We start from the raw sequence: 20,578 nt of genomic DNA, 5'->3' as shown, positions 1-20,578 counted from the left end.
TCCTCGTCATTTGAAATGTGGACAGTTGAGATTAGAAATTACCAGAATAATAAAGGTTTGACATGAATGTGGTATTGTCTCAGTGTTTCAAACTATTTTTCTATGTACAAGTAGAGGGTGAAATTGCATACCTCCACGTCCAATTATCTCAATAACAAAATATTAATGACACAATCAACTACATTATACATTATAAAGAGTCCTGAAAAGGGATTGTACACAATAGTGCAAATGGAAACTACGGGTTTTCATTGGTCAGAGGTGCTACTCCTTGTGCCCCAAAATCTTGCTGAGTTTCGTCACTGGACAACAATACATGGGGCATACAACTCACAGTCTTTCGGAATCCTTCATTTTGGAAGGTAGACTTTGAAAAGCTATGTGTCAGCAGACCTATTTGTACCTTACCGATAACAATGTTTTTACATGGCAAGTCTGCTGCCACCTAGTGACCCAAAAGTCCCCTGCTGCCACCTAGTGACCCAAAAGTCCCCCAATGGTAAGGGTGTTTTTTGTTTAGGTTTAACATAGCATACAAATCTGCATCACAACTTCGTGGAGAGCTCGTGAATTACGGCAGAGATCTCAGGCTGTTGAGCCCACGTACGTCCATAACCACATTTTGACCTCGTATTAATTTTACGTGGCTTTACGGTTCTGGAGATTCACAGTTAAATATGACGTACATGTGTATGCTTAGTATAAAACCACCCTGCCCTTCCTTGCGGGGATATCGACAGGGGACCAGTCTAAGCCGAACATGACTGTGTATGTGGGTTATAAAATATCCAGCGATTATCAAGTTTGACATAGTTTTAGACGTGCTCAAGTTCGAAAATCTTGACCGAAGTCCAGTCTGCAATGGCTAGCTGCTGTTTCCCCGCACACATCTTAATACCCATTGGATAATGAAGATCCTGAGCCACGCATGCACGAAACGTCCCCTTGGCGTCATACTGGTGTATATGCCCCGTGTCACTGCCGTTATGCATAGCCAGAAATATACCCGAGCTATCGCAGCAAACCCCGGTACAGTATTCAACCCGGTCGTTGGCAACGAGCGGCTTGATCGTGAAGATAGTTGCGCCAGTCTCACCATCCACCGCCTGGGCAACGCGCTTGTCGGCCCCACTGATAATCACCCGATTCACGGTGCTGTCGATTGCGAGGTAGTGTGGCGGAGTAGCGACCGGGACGGTACGGATCAGTGAGCCGTCTGCCGGCCGGTGCTCCGTCAGAACGCACCGCTTGACATCCCCGATGACGATGGTACCGTCTCGCTTAACCGCTACGCTGGCTAGATTCACCAGCGTCTTGCCGACCTCGGCTGCCGGGAGGGTTGGGAACTCGAAGACCAGTATCTTGTCGGTGTTGTAGACTTTGACCAGGCTTGTGGTGTCTAGCACAATCAGTTGGTTGTTGAATGTCGCCACATCGAATGGATCTGTAAAGATAAAAATAGTGTACAGTTCAGGGCCCAATTTCATAAAGCCTGCCTGTAAGCACTAAAATTGTTAAGCACAGAAAATTATTGCTTATAACCAGTCAACTTACGTTAAGTTTACATTGTTGTGACTGGTGTCCCACTAAATGTTTGCTTTAATAGAAAAGCACAATTTTGTAAGAGCTAGCTATTTAAGCAGAAATTATTGCGTAACAATTCCCTGCTAAGCAGACTGAGCAGGATACCAGCCACAAAAATAAAGGTAGGCCTACATAAAACATTGTAGCTTTGGCTGGTGACCTCCTGGTCATCATACTAATATATTTTGTTTGTCTTGTTTCTCTCATCTTTACTGCTAACGAAATCGAGGCTGAGAGAATGAGAAAACGACTTACAATCATCGATTTGTACCGCCCTCTTGTGGCCACCTTTAGAGTTGCAGATAACGACTCTCTTGTTCCACTGGTCAGCCACAGCGATGTCTCCCGATGGCAAGGCAGCGATGCCCCTGGCACAGCTGAATTCACCCTCTCCTTCGTCCTTCCCAAACTGCCGACACATCTCCCACTTCCCCTCCATAACCAGATTCCCGAGGTTGATACACCCATCCTCGTTCCCACTACGGGCGAACGTCATGAAGGAGAGTCTGTGGTCGATCTTCGGAGGTTTGTGGACACCGAGGGATTTGAGCTCTTTGCTGATGGTCGCGTAGAGTGTAAGGAGGTCACCCTTGGATGCCGTGCTGACAAGCTCTCGAGCCGTAGTCAGAGAGTGCTGGATACCCTCCCTCATCCTGCTCATCTTCTCTTCATGCTCCTTGAACTTCAACTCTCGATCTTCTTCAATCCTCTTGATGTCTCCAATGATGCGTTTCTCTTCGACAGCCACCATAGCGGTCACTTCGGCTGCCCTTGTGTGCACCTCTTGGATGGTCTCGACGCTGGAACTCTGCAACTTCTTCTTCATCTCAGTTGCGTCATCCAACGACTGTTCAATGACCAACAATGCGTAGTTTAGAGCAGGGAAGAGCTCACCCAACGACTGTTTACGCTCCGAGAAGGCCTTATTGGTGTCGATGCATTTGTGACCTTTGACCTGGCTGTGGTCGACAACTGTACAATCATGGCAGACTAACTCTTGGCACGTCTCGCAGAAGAAGGCAAGGATCTCCCCGTAGTGCTTCTTGCACTTAGGCTCCATCTCAAGCCGTACTTTCCTCACCTCGACCACCCCATACTTAATCTCATCCAGAGTGGCGATCTTGTGACTCGACAGAGCGGCGAATCTCGTGTGCGCATTCTGGCAATTTGCGCAGAGGTACAGCGCGCAATCGATACACCTCGACACAGCCAGGTTCCTACCACCCTCACAAGACCCACAAGCCAACTTGGTCTCCAGGCAATTTGCAACTTGCTCTTGCATGATTATCTCATCCGTGAGTCCAATCAGATAGAAGTTCGTCTTCAGGTTGTCGATGCCGGCTCGGATGTCTGTGTTTTTACCACATACAGGGCAGCATATCATAGGTACCTTAGCGATGTTAGTTGTCCTGTACTTCTTTAGACAGTTTGCACAGAAGCTATGGAGGCATTCTAAGAGTTTGGGTTGTTGGTATCGTCCCAGGCAGAGGGCGCACTCGGGTTGTTTTTTCTTACCATCGTCCATTCCCTAACACAAGCTCTGAAAGAAAAACATTCAGCCAATATAATATCAACATGTTTACTCTCGATGGGGGCATGAATTTTAATTCAATATTGACCGATCATTGCCAGGAAAAAAGAGAAAAACCGAACGGTGTGGCAGGTATAGATTCTGTCCCCCGATACGGCGAACTGTACAGGAAACTTCTTCTTCTGAAAGCGTCCTCTCTTGAATTCCCATCCTAGTCCATTTTGTTTTTATCTATGGGAGACAGAATCTTCAAGGACTTATTTCCCCATGACACCGGCTCTTTCCAGAGTCGCTACCAAAGAGGAACGAATGTTGTAGTCCGATGACAGAAGACAGGGAAGGAAGTTTCAGTTTTAGACTCAGAGAGAAGACAATGAATAGAAGGAAGTTTCAATTTTAGAGTTTGGAAGGAAAACCCCTGAGAACTATTCTGATAACCCCGTTCTTGGCTAATAGAACTACAGTGATTAAAGATCCTATGTCAGATTTTTGGCCGATTTGACCCAATTTGATTTAAAATTCAATAGGTATTTTGATGGGGTCGGGTTACAAGCTTTCATTTGAGCCATTGCTCGAAAAAGTCCGCCAATTATTAGTAGCAGTGAAATAAAGTGCTCAAAATATTAGTTTTTGTCGGGATCCCGACAATATATCACGTGACCAATTCTTATGTGTTTTATAAGAAACGTTTTCAATTTTTGTCATGGTTCCTGACCATTAAAAGTAAAAGTTAAACTTTGTTTCGTTAGAGCGGGTGATACTCTTTGAAATACCATTCACTCAAAAAAATTTTTTTTTTAATGTTTGGGGCCAAAAATCTGACATAGCATCTTTAAGTTTGCTTTTCCATAGTAAATGACATAAAATAGAAGCAGCCTGCACCTTCTAAGCGCGTACGCAAGCGCAAAAGAGTCACATAGTGGTGGGAAACTCTAGAAATTATTCAACAATTTAACTGAACATTATTTATTGGTTTATAACAGTGGTCTTACCTTTGATTTGTGTTGAGAACGAATGGCCTATAGCTTTACAGGATAAATCTTTGGCACCAGGCGGAACAGAAATCATATCACAATGGACTAGGGCCTTGTGATGTAGTCTTTTTATACCCAACAATTCGGCTGGACATCTGTGCAAGTGATACAAACTAAAACCGGAATGAGTAACAAGTGGTGACCGTGTATACCGGAAACTCGAAATGACTCAATGGGTTTAATAGTCTCATCACCAAGGATTGAAAACCTCATGGGATAACAGGGTTCCAATAATATGTGCTGTAGAGCTGCTTAAGCACAAAAAAGCAGCTAAGCAGTAAATATTTTTGCTTACCGGAATACGGTTACCAGCCAAAATACCATCGATGTCGCCGTCACCATTGATCGAAGAACTCATTGGGACAATTATGGTTCCAATCTCGGCCCAAATTATAGAGCATTTCAAGTACCATTTCACGTGTACAATTATTTTGTGACTGATATATCCTGCTCATTTCTGCCTAGCCGAAAATTTGTTAAGCAGTCAGCTCTATGAAATTGGACCCAAGCCTGTCAGCACAAAACTGTCAGCACAGAAACTGTCTTGGCACAGAAAAGTATTGCTTAATAACAGAAACAGGTCACAAGCAAAAGTTAATGTTGTGACCACTAAATTTTTGCATAGCAAAGAAATTTATCGAGTAGTATTTTCTGCTTAACAGCTTTATGAAATTGGGCCCTAAGAACAATTATACCCAGCTGGGGTTAATAATTGTTCGATATTGTAGAAGCCAACCAGGGCCCAACTTTATAGCGCTGCTAAGCACAAACTGTTTTTGTTGCTTAGTATGAAATTTCTTCCTTGATAAAAACGGCGGATTACCAACCCAATTTCCATTTGTTTCATATTGCTTGGTACTGGTATTCAGCTGGTGTTTGCTTAGCATGAAAATCACGTTGAAATTTGGTTGCCAATCCTGTTGTTATCAATGCCAAAATTCCATGCTAAGCATTTTGGGGCTTAGCAGCTTTACGAAATTGGGCCCAGGATACCAAAATATCCCTGATTGGGGACAATATTATCCCTTACTTTGATGAAGAGGGGTTCCATTACAAAGTTGATATTAAAGTCATGGCTGTGCTGCCCAGGGGTGGATTTCACAAAGAGTTAGGACTAGTCTTATCTCGAGTTAGGACCAGTTACTCGTCCTAACTTAGGACTATCCATGCAATTTGTATATCTCCTAGGTTAGGACAAGTCCTAACTCTTTGTGAAATCGACCCCAGTACAATTAAATGTCAAGGCAACATCTGCAATCGAAACTACCAAACACCAGACAGAAACTATTTAAACACAAGGTACACGTTTGGTAATTACTCAAAACAAAAATTTAAAAACTGACTTGGTAACGAGCATTGGAGAGCTGTTGATAGTATAAAACATTGTGGGAAACGACTTCCTCTGGAGTGACGTAGTTTTTGAGAAAGAGGTAATTTTTCTTCTAGGTAGAAGTCTTTTTTTTCCTAGCTGAAAGCACACAAATTCGTCCAACAAGGGTGTTTTTTCTTTTATCATGTTCTCGCAACTTCGATGACAACTCTTTTATCATGTTCTCGCAACTTCGATGACAAATTGACTCCAATTTTCACAGCCTTGTTATTTTATGCTGATGATGGGATACACAAAGTGACAACAATGGTCTTTGACAATTACCAAACTTGTACAGTGCCTTTAAAGGCACTGGACACTATTGGTAATTGCTCAAAAATAATTGGTGGCATAAAACCTTACTCGGTAACAAGCAGTGGAAAGCTGTTGATAGTATAAAACATTGTGAGAAACGGCTCCCTCTGAAGTAACGTAGTTTTCCAGAAAAAAGTAATTTCTCACAATAATATGAAGAGACTTCGAGCCTGAAGCATGAATGTGATAGCACATACATTTATGCAACAAGGGTGACTGTGTTTTTTTCCTTTCATTATTCTCTTACAACTTTGACGACCAATTGAGCCCAAATTTTCATAGACTTGTTTTTTTACGCATAAAATGTTGGGTTACACTAAGTGCCATGTCACACGAGGAAATTTACAGTCCCTAGTTCCAGGCGATCTCCAAGAAGAAAAGCCACTCACATTTCAATATTCAGGTATTGTACTGGTTGATCATAAGACATTGTTCGAAGAATTACTCAAGTGCTACCAAAGTGTTCCTGTAGCATGCACTGCAGTTGGTTGCCTCCAAGATGCCTGGAAAAGTTGCCTCGTGTGACAAGGCCCTAAAAAAGTTAGATTAGTGGTCTTTGACAACATTACCAAAAGTGTCCTGAAGGAAATGACTATGAAATGACAATATCTATAAGAAGAATACCGTGTTTCTTTCAAGCTAAAAATTATGGATGTTTTTTTTCACCCGACTCACACAAAGAATTCAGCCGAAATTTCCACAGGTTTATAATTCATGTTTATGTTTGATCACACACAACACTCTACCAATCCTTTAAGCGCCAGTAATGACAATAACAACGAAAAAAAAAGCAATTATCATGATAATAACCACGAAAAAAGTGCAATTATTAATAAATTATGCAGTATATTTTTTTGTTCTGTATGTTTTTTTTTTACTGGCACTTCGTTTCTATTGGCACCTCGTTTTTATGTACAAAATTAATTGGACAAAAATGCGGGCCTTCAACAATGAATTAGTGCAAAATAAGTTTTTTTTTTCAGTCGTGTCCTCAGCATTTCGTTTTATGTAAAATATGTAAAAAATTGTGGGGTTTTCATAAAATATAAGCAGGGCCTATTTTTGCAAAAAAATAAGATTTCAATTGCACCAACATGGAGGGAATACCTCAATGGGTGTTATACCTCAATTATACCTCCTTATATGAGGAATATCCCTCTGTGAGGTAACAATTATTGGAGTGCAACTCTATAATAAAGTCAAGGGTATATCTGGGTCACTATATTGGTAATTACTCAAAATAATTGTAAGCGAAAAACTTTATTTGGTAACAAGCAATGGAAAGCTGTTGATAGTATAAAACATTGTGAGAAACAGCTCCCTCCGAAGTATATAGTTTTCGAGAGAGAAGTAATTTTCCACTTATTCGATTTCGAGACCTCAAAATTAAATTCTCGAAATCAAGCATCTGAAAGCACACAACTTCGTGTGACAAGGGTGCTTTTTCTTCCCTTATTGTCTCGCAACTTCGACGACCAATTGAGTTCAAATTTTCACAGGTTTGTTATTTTGTGCATATGTTGAGATACACCAAGTGAGACGACTGGTCTTTGACAATTACCAAAAAGGTCCAGGGCGACGTGTCTCTTTAAATACCAAAGTCAAGTTTCTTAATATCATGTTTGTTTTACTAATCGAAGCGCAAAGAACTTGTTTTTGATATAAACTTATTTAGTCTGAGTCACTGTATTCGCCAGATGAGACCAGTCTTGTGACTTTTTGTGACTTGTTCAAACCACACGCAGGAAATGCAAACTGCTGATGACTCTGTAAATATGAACAATAGTCGATGGGAGTGATTTAAAGGCACTGGACACTATTGGTAATTACTCTTCAATTGTTAGCATAAAAACTTACTTGGTAACAAGCAATGGAGAGCTGTTGATAGTATAAAACAGTGTGAGAAACAGCCCCCTCTGAAGTAACGTAGTTTCGAGAAAGAAGTAGACCTAATTTTCCACTAAAATATTTGAATTTTATTTCGAGACCCCATCAGAATTAAACTTTGAGGTCCCAATATCAAACATCTTAAAGCACACAACTTCGTGTGACAACGGTGTTTTTTTCTTCCATTGTTATCTCGCAACTTGGACGACCAATTGATGAGCTCAAATTTTCACAGGTTTGTTATTTTTTTGCATATGTTGAGATACGCCAAGTGTGTAAAGACTGGTCTTCGACAATTACCAAATAGTGTCCAGTGTCTTTAAGGATGTATGAATCGGGCTAAAATTGACTTAAACTATAGATATATTATCCGATGAGTAAAAATGTATTTTGTTTGTCAGGAAGTTAAAACCGCTTTGTAAAAATAAATGATCAACAGGACGTTGTGGCCGTGCGGTAAAGCACAGGGCCCCAAATCCATAGAGCTGCTAAGCACAACAATTTGCTTAGCAATTTGCATTGCAATTTCTTCCTTGATAAAAACAGAATTACCAGCCGAATTTTCATTTGTTGTATATTACTTGTTACTGGTATTCAGCTGTTGTTTGCTTATCCTGAAAATCATGTGGAAATTTGGTTGGTAATCCTGTTTTATTCGAGGCAGAAATATCATGCTAAGCAAATTTGTGTGATTAGCAGCTCTATGAAATTTGACCCAGATCGTCATCTGGGACCAATTTCATAAAGCCTGTAAGCATGAGCTTGCTCAGCACATGAAAATATTGCTTAGCAAAGTAGGTTACCAGCCAACATTCCGTTAAGTTTGCATTGTTTTGACCTCGCATCCACTTCACTACATGCACACGACCACAGACTACCAAAAGTGCAAACTGACGAACACCACCGATTCGGGAGTAATCCTAACACAAATAATATCGAAAGCTTACTCTCTAATTGTAAAAGAGTGAACGTATCATTCTCTTGTCCGAGTGGTGTCGGTTTCGCTCTTTTGGTAGTGAAAGTCAATTTGTGTCAATCTTTTTGAGTGAAATTGGAACGAACTTCACTTTAATCGAGTTGAAGTGTCCATGCAGTTATGTCCTCTATGCAATACTATCCAAAAGACATTATTGCATATGCAAAAATGTCCGCCGGACGATTTTGCATATTATGCAATCGTGTCCGCCCGGACGCTGCTTCATAATGCAAGTGTGTCCGCCCGGACACATTTGCACATGCAGTTGTGTCCGCCCCGTGCAAAAACGCCCTTGGTCGACGGAACACGTGCGCCATTTTTTTTTTACAAACTAAGCGCATAGACCCCTTTACAGATAGGAAAAAACAATGCATTCTGGGATTTGTTTAGTATGTTTTCCTTTGTACGTAAAGTCTAGCTTATTACACAATGTACGCAGTGCTTGCGTGGTGTGTGTTCCTATGTGCTTTTGCGTTACCTGCCCGAGCTAATTATTGTGTGTAGTCTAGCTTGCGTAGCGAGATGTACACATGCGCTCTCTGAAATCAATTCACGAAATTCCAGAATACTGTATCTGAAAACATCCGCACGCAGGCACGCAGGCGAGAGCGGATGGCCATTGCACAGTAGGCCCTCCCTTGGTTGTTTTTATATATAATTATATAAGATCATTTCTGGGTGATTTGAGGGCCTTTTTTAAATTTCAAAGTTTTAAAGGGATCTATTGTAGTGGCAGGGCTTGTAGGCATTAGTCAAAGACATTCATTTGCACTGAGACAAAGAATAACAGTTATTACACTGGACACTATTGATAATTGTCAAAGACCAGTCTTCTTACTTGGTGTATATCAACATAATATGCATAAAATAACAAACCTGTGAAAATTTGAGCTCGATTGGTCGTCGGAGTTGCGAGATAACTATGAAAGAAAGAAAAAAAAACCTTGTCACACGAAGTTGTGTGCTTTTAGATGCTTAATTTCGAGACCTCAAATTCTAAACTTGAGGTCTCGAAATCAAATTCGTGGAAAATTACTTCTTTCTCAAAAATTACGTCACTTCAGAGGGAGCCGTTTCTCACAAAGTTTTATACTATTAACCTCTCCCCATTACTCGTTACCAAGTGAGGTTTTATGCTGATAATTATTTTGAGTTATTACCAATAGTGTCCACTGCCTTTAAGTTGCGAAATGCAAGAGCAAACATAGGATTTTAATTCAAGCTAGAATATTTTTACGTTATTTTATACCAAGGTCCTCATAATGCATGGATCAATTGAGAAACTTAAAGTCAGTGGACACTATTAGTAATTACTCAAAATATAATTATCAGCAAAAAACCTCACTTAGTAGTGAGTAATGGGGAGAGGTTGATTGTATAAAACATTGTGAGAAACAGCTCCCTCTGAAGTGACGTAGTTTTCGAGAAAGAAGTAGTTTTCCATGAATTTGATTTTGAGACCTTAAGTTTAGAATTTGAGGTCTCGAAATCAAGCATCTGAAAGTACACAACTTTGTGTGACAAGGGTGTTTTTATTTATTTCATAGTTATCTCGCAACTCTGACAGCCAATCGAGCTAAAATTTTCACAGGTTTGTTAGTTTATGCATGTGTTGAGATACACCAAGTGAGAAGACTGGTCTTTGACATTTACCAATAGTGTCCACTGTCTTTAAAGGAACATTACAGATTTGGTTTTGCAAGCAAAAACGTTGCTGGCATGGCAGTGTAAGCACTTTGTGTAAATCCATCATAAAACTGACAAACCTGTAGAAGTTTGAGATCCGATCGGCCATCTGGGTCACGAGAGAATAGTGAAAACAAACGGTTACAAATTTTGCATTGCATCGATGCCAAAACAATAATGAATAAAACGATCGATAAACTCCAAACGCGAAATTATATTATTTATTTCTCATTAAATATGACATTTTAGACAGAAATATTTCAAGAGATGTTTTCTACTATCCTCATCATTAGACCGGGTAAGTTTGATGTAAATCTGTGATCTTCACGATTTTGTTTTCTTACCAATTCTGTAACGTTCCTTTAAAGGCAGTGGAGACTATTGGTAATTGTCAAAGACTAGCCCTCACAGTTGGTGTATCTCAACATATGCATAAAATAACAAACCTGTAAAACTTTTAGCTTAATCGGTCATCGAACTTGAGAGATAATAATGAAAGAAAAAATACCCTAGTCACACGAAGTTGTGTGCGTTTAGATGGTTGATTTCGAGACCTCAAGTTCTAAATCTGAGGTCTTGAAATCAAATTCGTGGAAAATTACTTCTTTCTCGAAAACTACGTCACTTCAGAGGGACCCATTCCTCACAATGTTTTATACCACCAACCTCTCCCCCTTACTCGTCACCAAGTAAGGTTTTAAGCTAATAATTGTTTTGAGTAATTACCAATCGTGTCCACTGCCTTTAAATTCAGTTGTGCAATTCATTTTTTTTTCAACTGCGAGACATGTTTTAATAAACCATTTTTGAATTGAATTGAATTGAATGAATTAGAGTTCTAGAACAGGTGTGTCTATTGTAATAATAGTAATCGATTTTTGTATAACCGATTTTTTTGTATCACAGCATGAATGCAATAAAGCACTTCTGACATTAAATATACAACCGGGCCGTACATTTCTTTGCTTGAGTAGATAGTGTTATTATCAAAAATAAAATTATTTTGTTACCTGCGTGTTTTTTTTCAATCAGCTGCAACCCAACAGATGTTGAGTGAAAAATAATACTTATTCCTACCCGTGACGATCGATAACAGAACTATTAAACACAGGGCGAGTCAAACAAAAGTTGTTCGGGGTTGTGTGATGTTTATAAAACAAACAAAATGACAATCAAAAGTTCAGTAATTGGAGCTGTTTTTCTTTCGTTCATCTGTGTTTTAATTGCTCTTGTTGTAATTTATAATATTTTTTTACAACTCTGCATTAGACCTACTGTACTTTTGATCTGACAGAAAAAGAAATAACAACGTATGTTATAATTTTTATCTAAAAAAAAAAAAAGAAAAAAAAAATGCTATGGGAGTTAATTCAACACCGTGAACAAATAAACAATCTAAGCAAATAATATTAGGATTTAATAAAATAATAATATTTCATTAAGATACATCACCAGAGTTGGAATACATTATATTGATAAACATGTTCTCTAAAAATTGCTTCAAGGTATTACACAGGGTTGGTATAAGAATACAAAACATTGTTTAATTTTAGTCTGTAACCTTCGTGATTGTTAGGTCTTGCTAGAACCATTTTTCGGTGAAATATTTCCTTCTTAAATAAAGCCATATTAAAAAAAAAAAATTATCAATTATTACAAATGGTTAGTAAGGATACCCACATTTTTTTTTATTATTTTTTTAAAGTTTGTATGCTTCCCGATAAGTACTGGACCCCTTTGTCGGTGAGATATTTCGTTCTGAAGTAAAGCCATATTCTAAAGAACCTGGGGAGGATTTCACAAAGAGCTAAGACTAGTCTTATCTTGAGTAAGGACGAGCTACTCGTCTTAAAGACAGTGGACACTATTGGTAATTGTCAAAGACCAGTCTTCTCACTTGATGTATCTCAACACATAAAATAACGAATCTGTGAAAATTTGAGCTCAATCGGTCATCGAAGTTGCGAGATAATAATGAAAGAAAAAACACACTTGTCACACGAAGTTGTGTGCTTTCAGATGCTTGACTTTGAGACCTAAAATTCTAAACTTGAGGTCTCGAAATCAAATTCGTGGAAAATTACTTCTTTCTCGAAAACTACGTCACTTCAGAGGGAGCCGTTTCTCACAATGTTTTATACGATCAACAGCTCCCCATTACTCGTTACCAAGTAAGGTTTTATGATAATAAATTTTGAGTAATTACCAATAGTGTCCACTGCCTTTAACTTAGGATTAGCTATACGTTTTGAATCCTAACTCTTTGTGAAAGATTGACCCATGACAACCTAAAGACGCAAGCAGTTGATGTCGTTGGTTATAACCCAATATAAGTACAATGTGATAACCATGCTGAAAATTGTACATGGTTTCTTCCGACTCATACAACGGATAAAGGCAGTGGACACAATTGGTGTTTATTAAAAAATAATTATTAGCATAAAACCTTTCTTGGTAACGAGTAATAGGGAGAGGTTGATGGTATTAAACATTAAGAGAAACAGCTCCCTCTGAAATGACGTAGTTTTCGAGAAAGAAGTAATTTCCTCGAATTTGATTTCGAAACCTCAGATTTAGAATTTGATGTCTCGAAATCAAGCATCTAAAATCACACAACTTTGTGTGACCATGGTGCGACAAGGGTGGGTTTTTTGTCGTTCATTATTATCTCACAATTTCGACGACCGATTGAGCTCAAGTTTTCACAGGTTTGCTTTTTAATGCATATGTTGAGATACCCCAAGTGAGAACACTGATCTTTGACAATTACCAATAATGTCCAGTGTCTTTAAAGACACTGGGCATTTTGTGCCTACTGCACGATTTCCATTTCATAGCGATGCTTACCACAAGCACACGAACAGGCGTGCTAACCTTTTAGTACACACCACGGTGCTTACTGTATGCAAATAAAATATGACATCACAATAAAATCCATGGGGTGAACGCGCAATATGGCCGTCAAACTTTTCTGCTAAAACTGTGAAATACGCTTACACCCTAGCAAATTTGTTCTGCTACAGTAAGCATGAAAATATGCTTACCGTTAAGCAGCGCTATGAAATTGGGCCCAGCATGCACCTCATTCCACGCCTTACGCGCACGTTCCGAGATTTGCGGTAAAGGTCTATAGACGTCATCCAGCGGCCATCTAAGTGGAAAAACGGTGACGAAACAATGGAAACGCACAGAGTTGTACGCGCGGCGCACAGGATTGGCCAATGAACAACCTCCTTTTGACCTCTAGATGAGGGCGCCCTACTGAAATGACGTCATGTGCATAAGGTCTATTCATTGTTTACACGGTAGTCTAAGCATGTGCACATAACCGAGAACCTTGGATTTCACTTGGTAAGTCTGCTGCCACCTAGCGTCCAAGTATCCCAGTTGGCAAGATTTTACAAAAACTACAAAAAACACAATTTCCAATAAGTTTTTAAAACAGCATTCGATAGTCTTTTTAGGCACAAAATGGCTCATTAGATGACAGGCACTGAACATTAAAAGTATCTACTAAAAATATATACAAAATTTCAGTTAGCTTAAGTTTAAATATAACTTTATAAAAAAGTGACAACATTTTTTTCTGAAATGGACAAAATGATTATACATTATTATCTATATAAATTTCACACCATGGAATACCAAGCCTCGAAAAAAAAAACCATAAACAGTTTCGTCCGAAATATTGTAAAAGTAGAAAAAAGGCATTTTTAAGAACACAAACATATTGCATTGATTGACACAATCAAAAAAAAGACAGGTACACCAACCCCATGCACTCTTATAAAGACTCCATCATCAGTATATAATACACTATAAGCAAATACATCGAGTACTCAGCATTCAGAGCCCAGTTTCATAAAGCCTGTAAGCACAGAAATTTGCTTAACATGAAATTTCTTCCTTGATAAAAACAAGATTACCAACCAAATTTCAATGTGTTGCACTTTTTGCGTGCTACTAGACCCCATCACTTGGCCTTTCTTAGGGAATAAGCAGGGTCGGAGAGGTGGCTCGTGGGGGCCCGGTCCGTTATTTAAGTGCGACCGACTTGGTGGAAAGACGGTGTTCTGGGAGCACGGCAAAGACCTTCAGCTGTTGTTTGCTTATCCTGAAAATCACGTGGAAATTTGGTTGGTAATCCTGTTTTTATTAAGGAAGAAGTTTCAAGCTAAGCAAATTTATGTGCTGACAGGATTTATGAAATCACATCTTTGCAAAAATAAGGCAACATTTTATCAAGGCTTTAATAACTGAATGCAGCAAATACCTCCATAGCCATCGTCAAGGTATAAATGCCAACTTGAAGTTTCGTTGTTACATCTCACCGCGTCCCCAGATATATTATTTAACTTCACGGCGAGCATGCCGTGCGGACTACTTCCCAACAGCGGATGAACACCACGTAATCCGCCAGACACATCAAACCAGTACAGTATCTCTGTCTCCATATCATGGCGCTCCGTAGAGACGGTTGCCGTGACAACGAAGCCAACAGATTGATTGACGTAGCACACCTCAGTGGGGATCCCAGGCAAAGCTACGTCAGCCATGATCTCAACCGACAATGGACTACAAGAGGGCGACGTCTTGACACTTTGAGGAGTTGTCTTTAGGATTAGAACACGATTAGCAAGACCCAGGAAGATCCTTAAGGAACATGTTGTTGAGCTGTTGCTCTTTGACTCTGAACAGAATTCTGCTGAAGAACCTTCTCGCTGTGTAGTTAGAGCAAGTACCCGCAAGAAACGGAATTCTCGTTCAACTAAGAGACCGTCGTGGCTTCTTCGGCCCATCTCTCTGTCCTTGATTGGGCCCAGGGCTCGAATGACACTCAAAGGTGTTAAACTACCAGCGTCTAAGACTACCACACCCGAAGGATTAGCAACAAAGGCCACACCACCTGTCACCTGAAAGCTTTCGATCTTAGGGCAGCAGTACCTCTCACAAGTCTTCTTCCGGACGTTCAAAGAGACCAGATTAGTCTTAAGCGTGTCACAACCCAATATATGCCACCCAGAAGTAGTTGTGAAGCTCATGCAGCCATGAAACACTCCGGTTGTATCTCTTTGTCGCATTAGAACAACACCGTGTGCATCAAAGACTACCAGGACGTTCTTGGTTTCAGTGCTACTTGCTGATAGTGTCTCAGCATATGCAAAAAAGACCTTGCTACCAGGAGATTTCCAAGAGTCTGTCTGTTTAGGAATCTCCCAAAATGTCACTTGAGAATCGTCTAGGTTACCAGAAGCCGAGACATCAAACAATCCAGCAAAATGTACAACTGGAGCCTGGAAAGTTTTATCGTCAATACAGTTAACAAAAACTAATACATTGTCTCGTTGTGATTTGTAGGGCTCTAATGCACGCAGACAGCTTAGAATCACAGTGCTTTCCCCAACAAATACAATATTGGACACTCGAACGACCTGAGGAGGGGGCAGACATCGATGTATCAACTCCTCGTTCCAATCTTCAAGTGGATGACTGTATAATCTAGAGAGGCGTCCTTGTTTTGTGTTGATGAAGTCTCGGAGTAAGCCTGGCCCAATCTGGTGACCACGATCTACGCAGACGTCGAGGATGAGTCTTACCTCTCTTTCTGTCTGTGGGCGATTTCTGAACCGGTTGTTGTCTTCAAGACACTTCAAGATGGCATCTCGTCCTGCCTGTAGAATCACAGATCGCAGGTCTACCTTTAGATATATGGATCCTTGTCTGTATAACAACAAAGCGTTGTGGTGCACTATTCCAGGTGTTCTCTGATAGAAGTTGTAGTCGTCTTGATGATACCCAGAGATGATGTAATTAACAATTTCATTTGAGACGAGCAGGCTGCAAGTTGCACCTGTTGTTTTGTTTGTGAACAGGTGGACTGGAGTTGGGATAAATGTATCAGCACGGAATCCACATGAGTGGGAGTTATTTGGTCTACCTTGGCTGTTTAAAACAAATGGCAGTTCGGGATCGACTGCTGGTAAAGCTGGTTGATGGCCTTCATCCTTCTGGTAGAGGTTATCCCACTCCTGCACCTCAATGGGTCGATCCTGATCAGGAAAGCAAACAGCTCCAGTGTAAGGGTCGAGCAGAAGAGATGTTATCGGTGGAAGGTTCCCCACGAAGGTTCCAGTCAGAAAACCATCAGTTGTTATTTTGAGTTTTGGCGTAGCTCCACAAACATCAAACAGACGACTGGAGCTTTTCTGATCTTGAAGCCACTCCGGGTAACACAGAACCCGTCTCCATAACAACGGCATACAACCAATGGCCTGACTTTTATCTCCCGTTTCTACAATTCGGTCGGTCAGCCATTTTGAAAATATCCTCCACGGATTGACCGTGTTCTTGTTTTGCTCGAAACATGCAATCGTACCAGGTACCTCGTTTCTCTGGTAATATCTACTGAATGTGTCGTATGCAAGAATTGCCCCTTCTTCGACCCCAAGGAGAGCTCGAATCAGAGACAAATGAAAATAACAATTTCGATTCTTCAGAGCAAGACTGCTTATCCGTAACTCCATCTGGAGTAACCACTCCTTGTTCTTATCATCAGCACGTGGTTGTTCTGGCAGGTTGACACACGCACCCGTATGGCAATGCAACATGGACACCAGCGCGGCGTGGCCGATCTTTGATGGGACGTGAGGCTCACGTAACACGGCGTCCCAATCAGCTATGGCCCGCTCTGCGTGCCGCTGGTCCATCTGTCCTTGATCGGCAGCCGAAGCACAGAGTATCCGAGAATGAAGATCGAACGAATCATCGGTGATACATTCAACTGCATTACAGTAGAACCGACACGCAATTTCTGGTTGGTCTGCTTGGGCCATCAGCCTCCCCAACTCATTGAAGTAAATCCCCTTTTGCAAGCTTCCAAATGACGGCTCAAACTTTCCAAGATCCAAATCCAAATCCTCATTTGGGATAAGTGCAGTGATGCAAAGCGTAGCACCAACTGCTTTGCTGATATAACCACGGCACCACCACACATACACCATTGCAATATCGAAGCAATGTTTCACCAACACGGGCGCCCATTGGACAAGACATGCATTTACTCTACGAACGTAGAGCTTCATAACCTCCTGGCCATCACTACTCCGTAATCCTGAATCTGAAACAGTCGTCGGTAGTAGCATGTTGATGAGGTGCGCTAGGACAGCTATACACCAATCGCTCGCATCACAACCATCGACTGTTTCCGGTAAGGGGAGCATTCCTGGTAGGTGGAGAAGACTAGGATCGTATCTGGTTCCCATCTCACCCTCCACGTGTCTAGTGTCTCGACGGAACAGTTGCAGTCTATTTCCAAGCGGGTCAAAGGTCGTCTTGATATGGTAACTGACCGACCGTTCTGCCTCAATGAGAGCTTTGACTAACCAGTTAAACCGTACGTCCCGCAGCCATCTTTGATGACGAAACGACGCCACTAAATGACAAAGACCGGGAATTTTGCCGAGGATCCGGTCAGATCTTCCCCGGGGAGTGTCTACAATTTTCAGGCACATGTTTGAGAGTGAAGGGATCAATCGGGTAATGTTACATTCCACCTCGTCTAAATAATCAGCATATTCATTTTTTAATTGTGAAGCTTCTTCGTTGTCGTTTCTATCGCCAGTAATGCTATGTCTTAGTTCAGGTAGATTATGATATGACGACGTTTGGTTTCCTTGGTTACTCTCCATTTTCCTCATATACAACAACTTGTTATTGAACATAAAAAATAATATCCTCTGTATATATAACAAGAATCAATTTAATGTGTTTTGGAATACTATAGCTCACTTTCATACATTGGTGATGTTCACAATGGGTCACAAGGTGACATACTAAGGCACAATGGGTCACAAGGTGACAAACTAAGGCACTATGGGTAACAAGGTGACAAACTAAGGCACAATGGGTAAGAAGGTGACAAAACAAAGGCACTAATGGGGGAAAGGTGACAAAACAAAGGCACTAATGGGGGAAAGGTGACAAAACAATAGGTTAGAAGGTGACAAAACTAAGGTACTAATGGGTAAGGGTGAGATTCCTATCAGCGTAAAAGCGTATTTTAAATCCGGGTAGTTTTAGTACTAAAATAAAGGGCTGAACTAATTATATTATACTCGCGACATTATCCAAAGACGATTGTTCCGTGTTGTCTCGTTGAACGCCCAGTGACTTCGGTAGACTGGTCCCACTGTATTGATCCGCAAGGACGGGCACAGGTCTTACAGCACCAATGATATCAGTGAATAACTTGCAGTGACGTGGGCTCAATTTCTGCGTTATGATTGGTCTGCTCCGAAGTGACGTATGTTGTCAGCTGTGGCAGTTAACTGTACTTTCGATCGTCTGCTGCTGCATAGTGCATAATGTTTTGGGTAATCAAAATGTTATGCAGGTGCACGAACACGTTTGAATGTGTGTAAGGTCAAAGGTAAATCTGGCAGGATCCTGCCAGGTGCTCATGGTCGGTATCTGGAGTTATTCACGAACCTCGAAAAGTAGGTGACGTCAGATGTTCAGGCTACGGTATCGCTCATTGTGTATGTGTTGAACTTGGTTAATAGAGGGCGTCCTTTAAAACCAGATCGTTCGCAAGACGTATATTGTCCTTCTGTGGGCGACGACTTGTACGAAGACAATCTCACGTGATTGCCATTATCCAATCCTTTATAAAGATCACGTGTACATGTGCTCGGTCATTATAAAATCCACCAGTTCAAGATGGCCGCTCAATCTGCGAGTTCTTTAACAGGAAAACGTTCGCTGTCATAATCTCATCTGTGATTATCTTGTATGGAAGAACGCACTAATTAATCCAATAGAAAATATCCACACGATGGTGATAAATCCGGAAGAATCCTTAATCGGATTACACAATGTGAAATGAATAATCCGAGCTATGATTTAATCCAACTTAATCCGGATCAAATGAAACAAAGGTGTGTGTTGTCCCTCTGATTGTAATGATACAATGTTCCGGATTAAAAATCAAGTTAGCAGGATCAGATCTATCGGAACAATGTTACTTTATATCCAGTCAACCGGGAGAACACACTAATTAATCCAACGGAGGTGGCGTTCTGGATTAATCGGTCCAACGAAATATCCCATCATCAAATCCGAAAAAGCCCTTTCTCGGATTGTCGGTTCTATCTCATCGTATCAAGACTTCGGATTCATGCCTTTACGTCCTTCGTAATCCGGGAGCTTTTGTTCTCTTCCAATCAATGGATTGCTATAAAGGTTTGCCACCCTTCGATATAAACGATAGTTTGTCATTATGTGTAGTGGTATTGTCCTTCTTGACAATGGGTTGTTGTTGTTTGAGTCTCTAGATCGGTTCCAGTCAAGGTTACCGCATCATTAGTTGCCCTAGCAACGTAATGAAATCTTAATCAGTCCGGTCACTCGTCACACACCGTGTTGTAGTGGACAGCTAATGGTAAAGAAATGGAAATGAAATGGATGATTACAATACTTGTAATGTATTGGGGAAAACATTAAAGGAACACGTTGCCTTGGATCGGTCGAGTTGGTCTTTGAAAAGCGTTCTGTAACCGTTTGTTGTAAAATGTATATGGTTAGAAAGATATTGTAAAAGTAGAATACAATGATCTACACAAATATGCCTCGAAATTGCGTGGTTTTCTTTTTACCTCGTCGACTAACACGGTCGGCCATTTATGGGAGTCAAAATTTTGACTCCCATAAATGGCCGACCGTGATAGTTCGCGACGTAAAAAGAAAACCGTGCAATTTTGAGTGATACTTGTGTGGATCATTATATTCTACTTTTAAAACATCTTTCTAACCATATACATTTCATAACAAACGGTTTCAAACGCTTTTTATAGACCAACTCGTCCGATCCAAGGCAACGTGTTCCTTTAACAACAACAGCCTGAAAGAAACTGGGGAAAACAAAATGTATACAGACAATAACCATACACGAAAAACACAGCTGTTTCAGAATATAGCCGTTCGTCAAGGCTTTTGTGTAAAAGCAACTGTGTTATTATGCCTTTAATAAAAGTACTTAAAGTTCCATTCAAAATGTTTCACTTCGCAAAGATGAACAATATTCATTCGTTTCCTGCTTTTGCCATCTGCCAATTCTATTTTCGTATCGTTCTATGACAAGTAGTTGGTTTGACCAGTATTTTGTGCAGCTTTGCACATTGAAGAAACTTAAATAAGAT

The 20,578-nt window shown here is 40.5% G+C and overlaps 2 protein-coding genes across 2 annotated transcripts; both read right to left on the bottom strand.

Annotated features, from left to right (window-relative positions):
• Nucleotides 1-7: 7 nt before the first annotated feature.
• Nucleotides 8-4,181, bottom strand: LOC139951465 (E3 ubiquitin-protein ligase TRIM56-like). Its single transcript, XM_071950374.1, has 3 exons — nucleotides 4,108-4,181; nucleotides 1,840-3,124; nucleotides 8-1,444 (listed from the first exon to the last, which is right to left on the bottom strand). The coding sequence occupies exons 2-3, from the start codon at nucleotides 3,107-3,109 to the stop codon at nucleotides 816-818; spliced, it is 1,899 nt and encodes a 632-aa protein (XP_071806475.1). The 5' UTR covers nucleotides 3,110-3,124; nucleotides 4,108-4,181; the 3' UTR covers nucleotides 8-815.
• A 7,423-nt stretch (nucleotides 4,182-11,604) lies between these two features.
• On the bottom strand, nucleotides 11,605-18,122 carry LOC139951596 (uncharacterized). The gene has a single exon (XM_071950559.1). The coding sequence runs from the start codon at nucleotides 18,101-18,103 to the stop codon at nucleotides 14,624-14,626; it is 3,480 nt and encodes a 1,159-aa protein (XP_071806660.1). The 5' UTR covers nucleotides 18,104-18,122; the 3' UTR covers nucleotides 11,605-14,623.
• Between the last annotated feature and the right edge of the window lie 2,456 nt (nucleotides 18,123-20,578).

Source organism: Asterias amurensis, chromosome 19 (assembly GCF_032118995.1).
Source record: "Asterias amurensis chromosome 19, ASM3211899v1".
Classification (NCBI taxonomy): Eukaryota; Metazoa; Echinodermata; class Asteroidea; order Forcipulatida; family Asteriidae; genus Asterias; species Asterias amurensis.
Note: the sequence above shows the minus strand (reverse complement) of the source record. Positions and strands in the feature narration are given on the sequence as shown.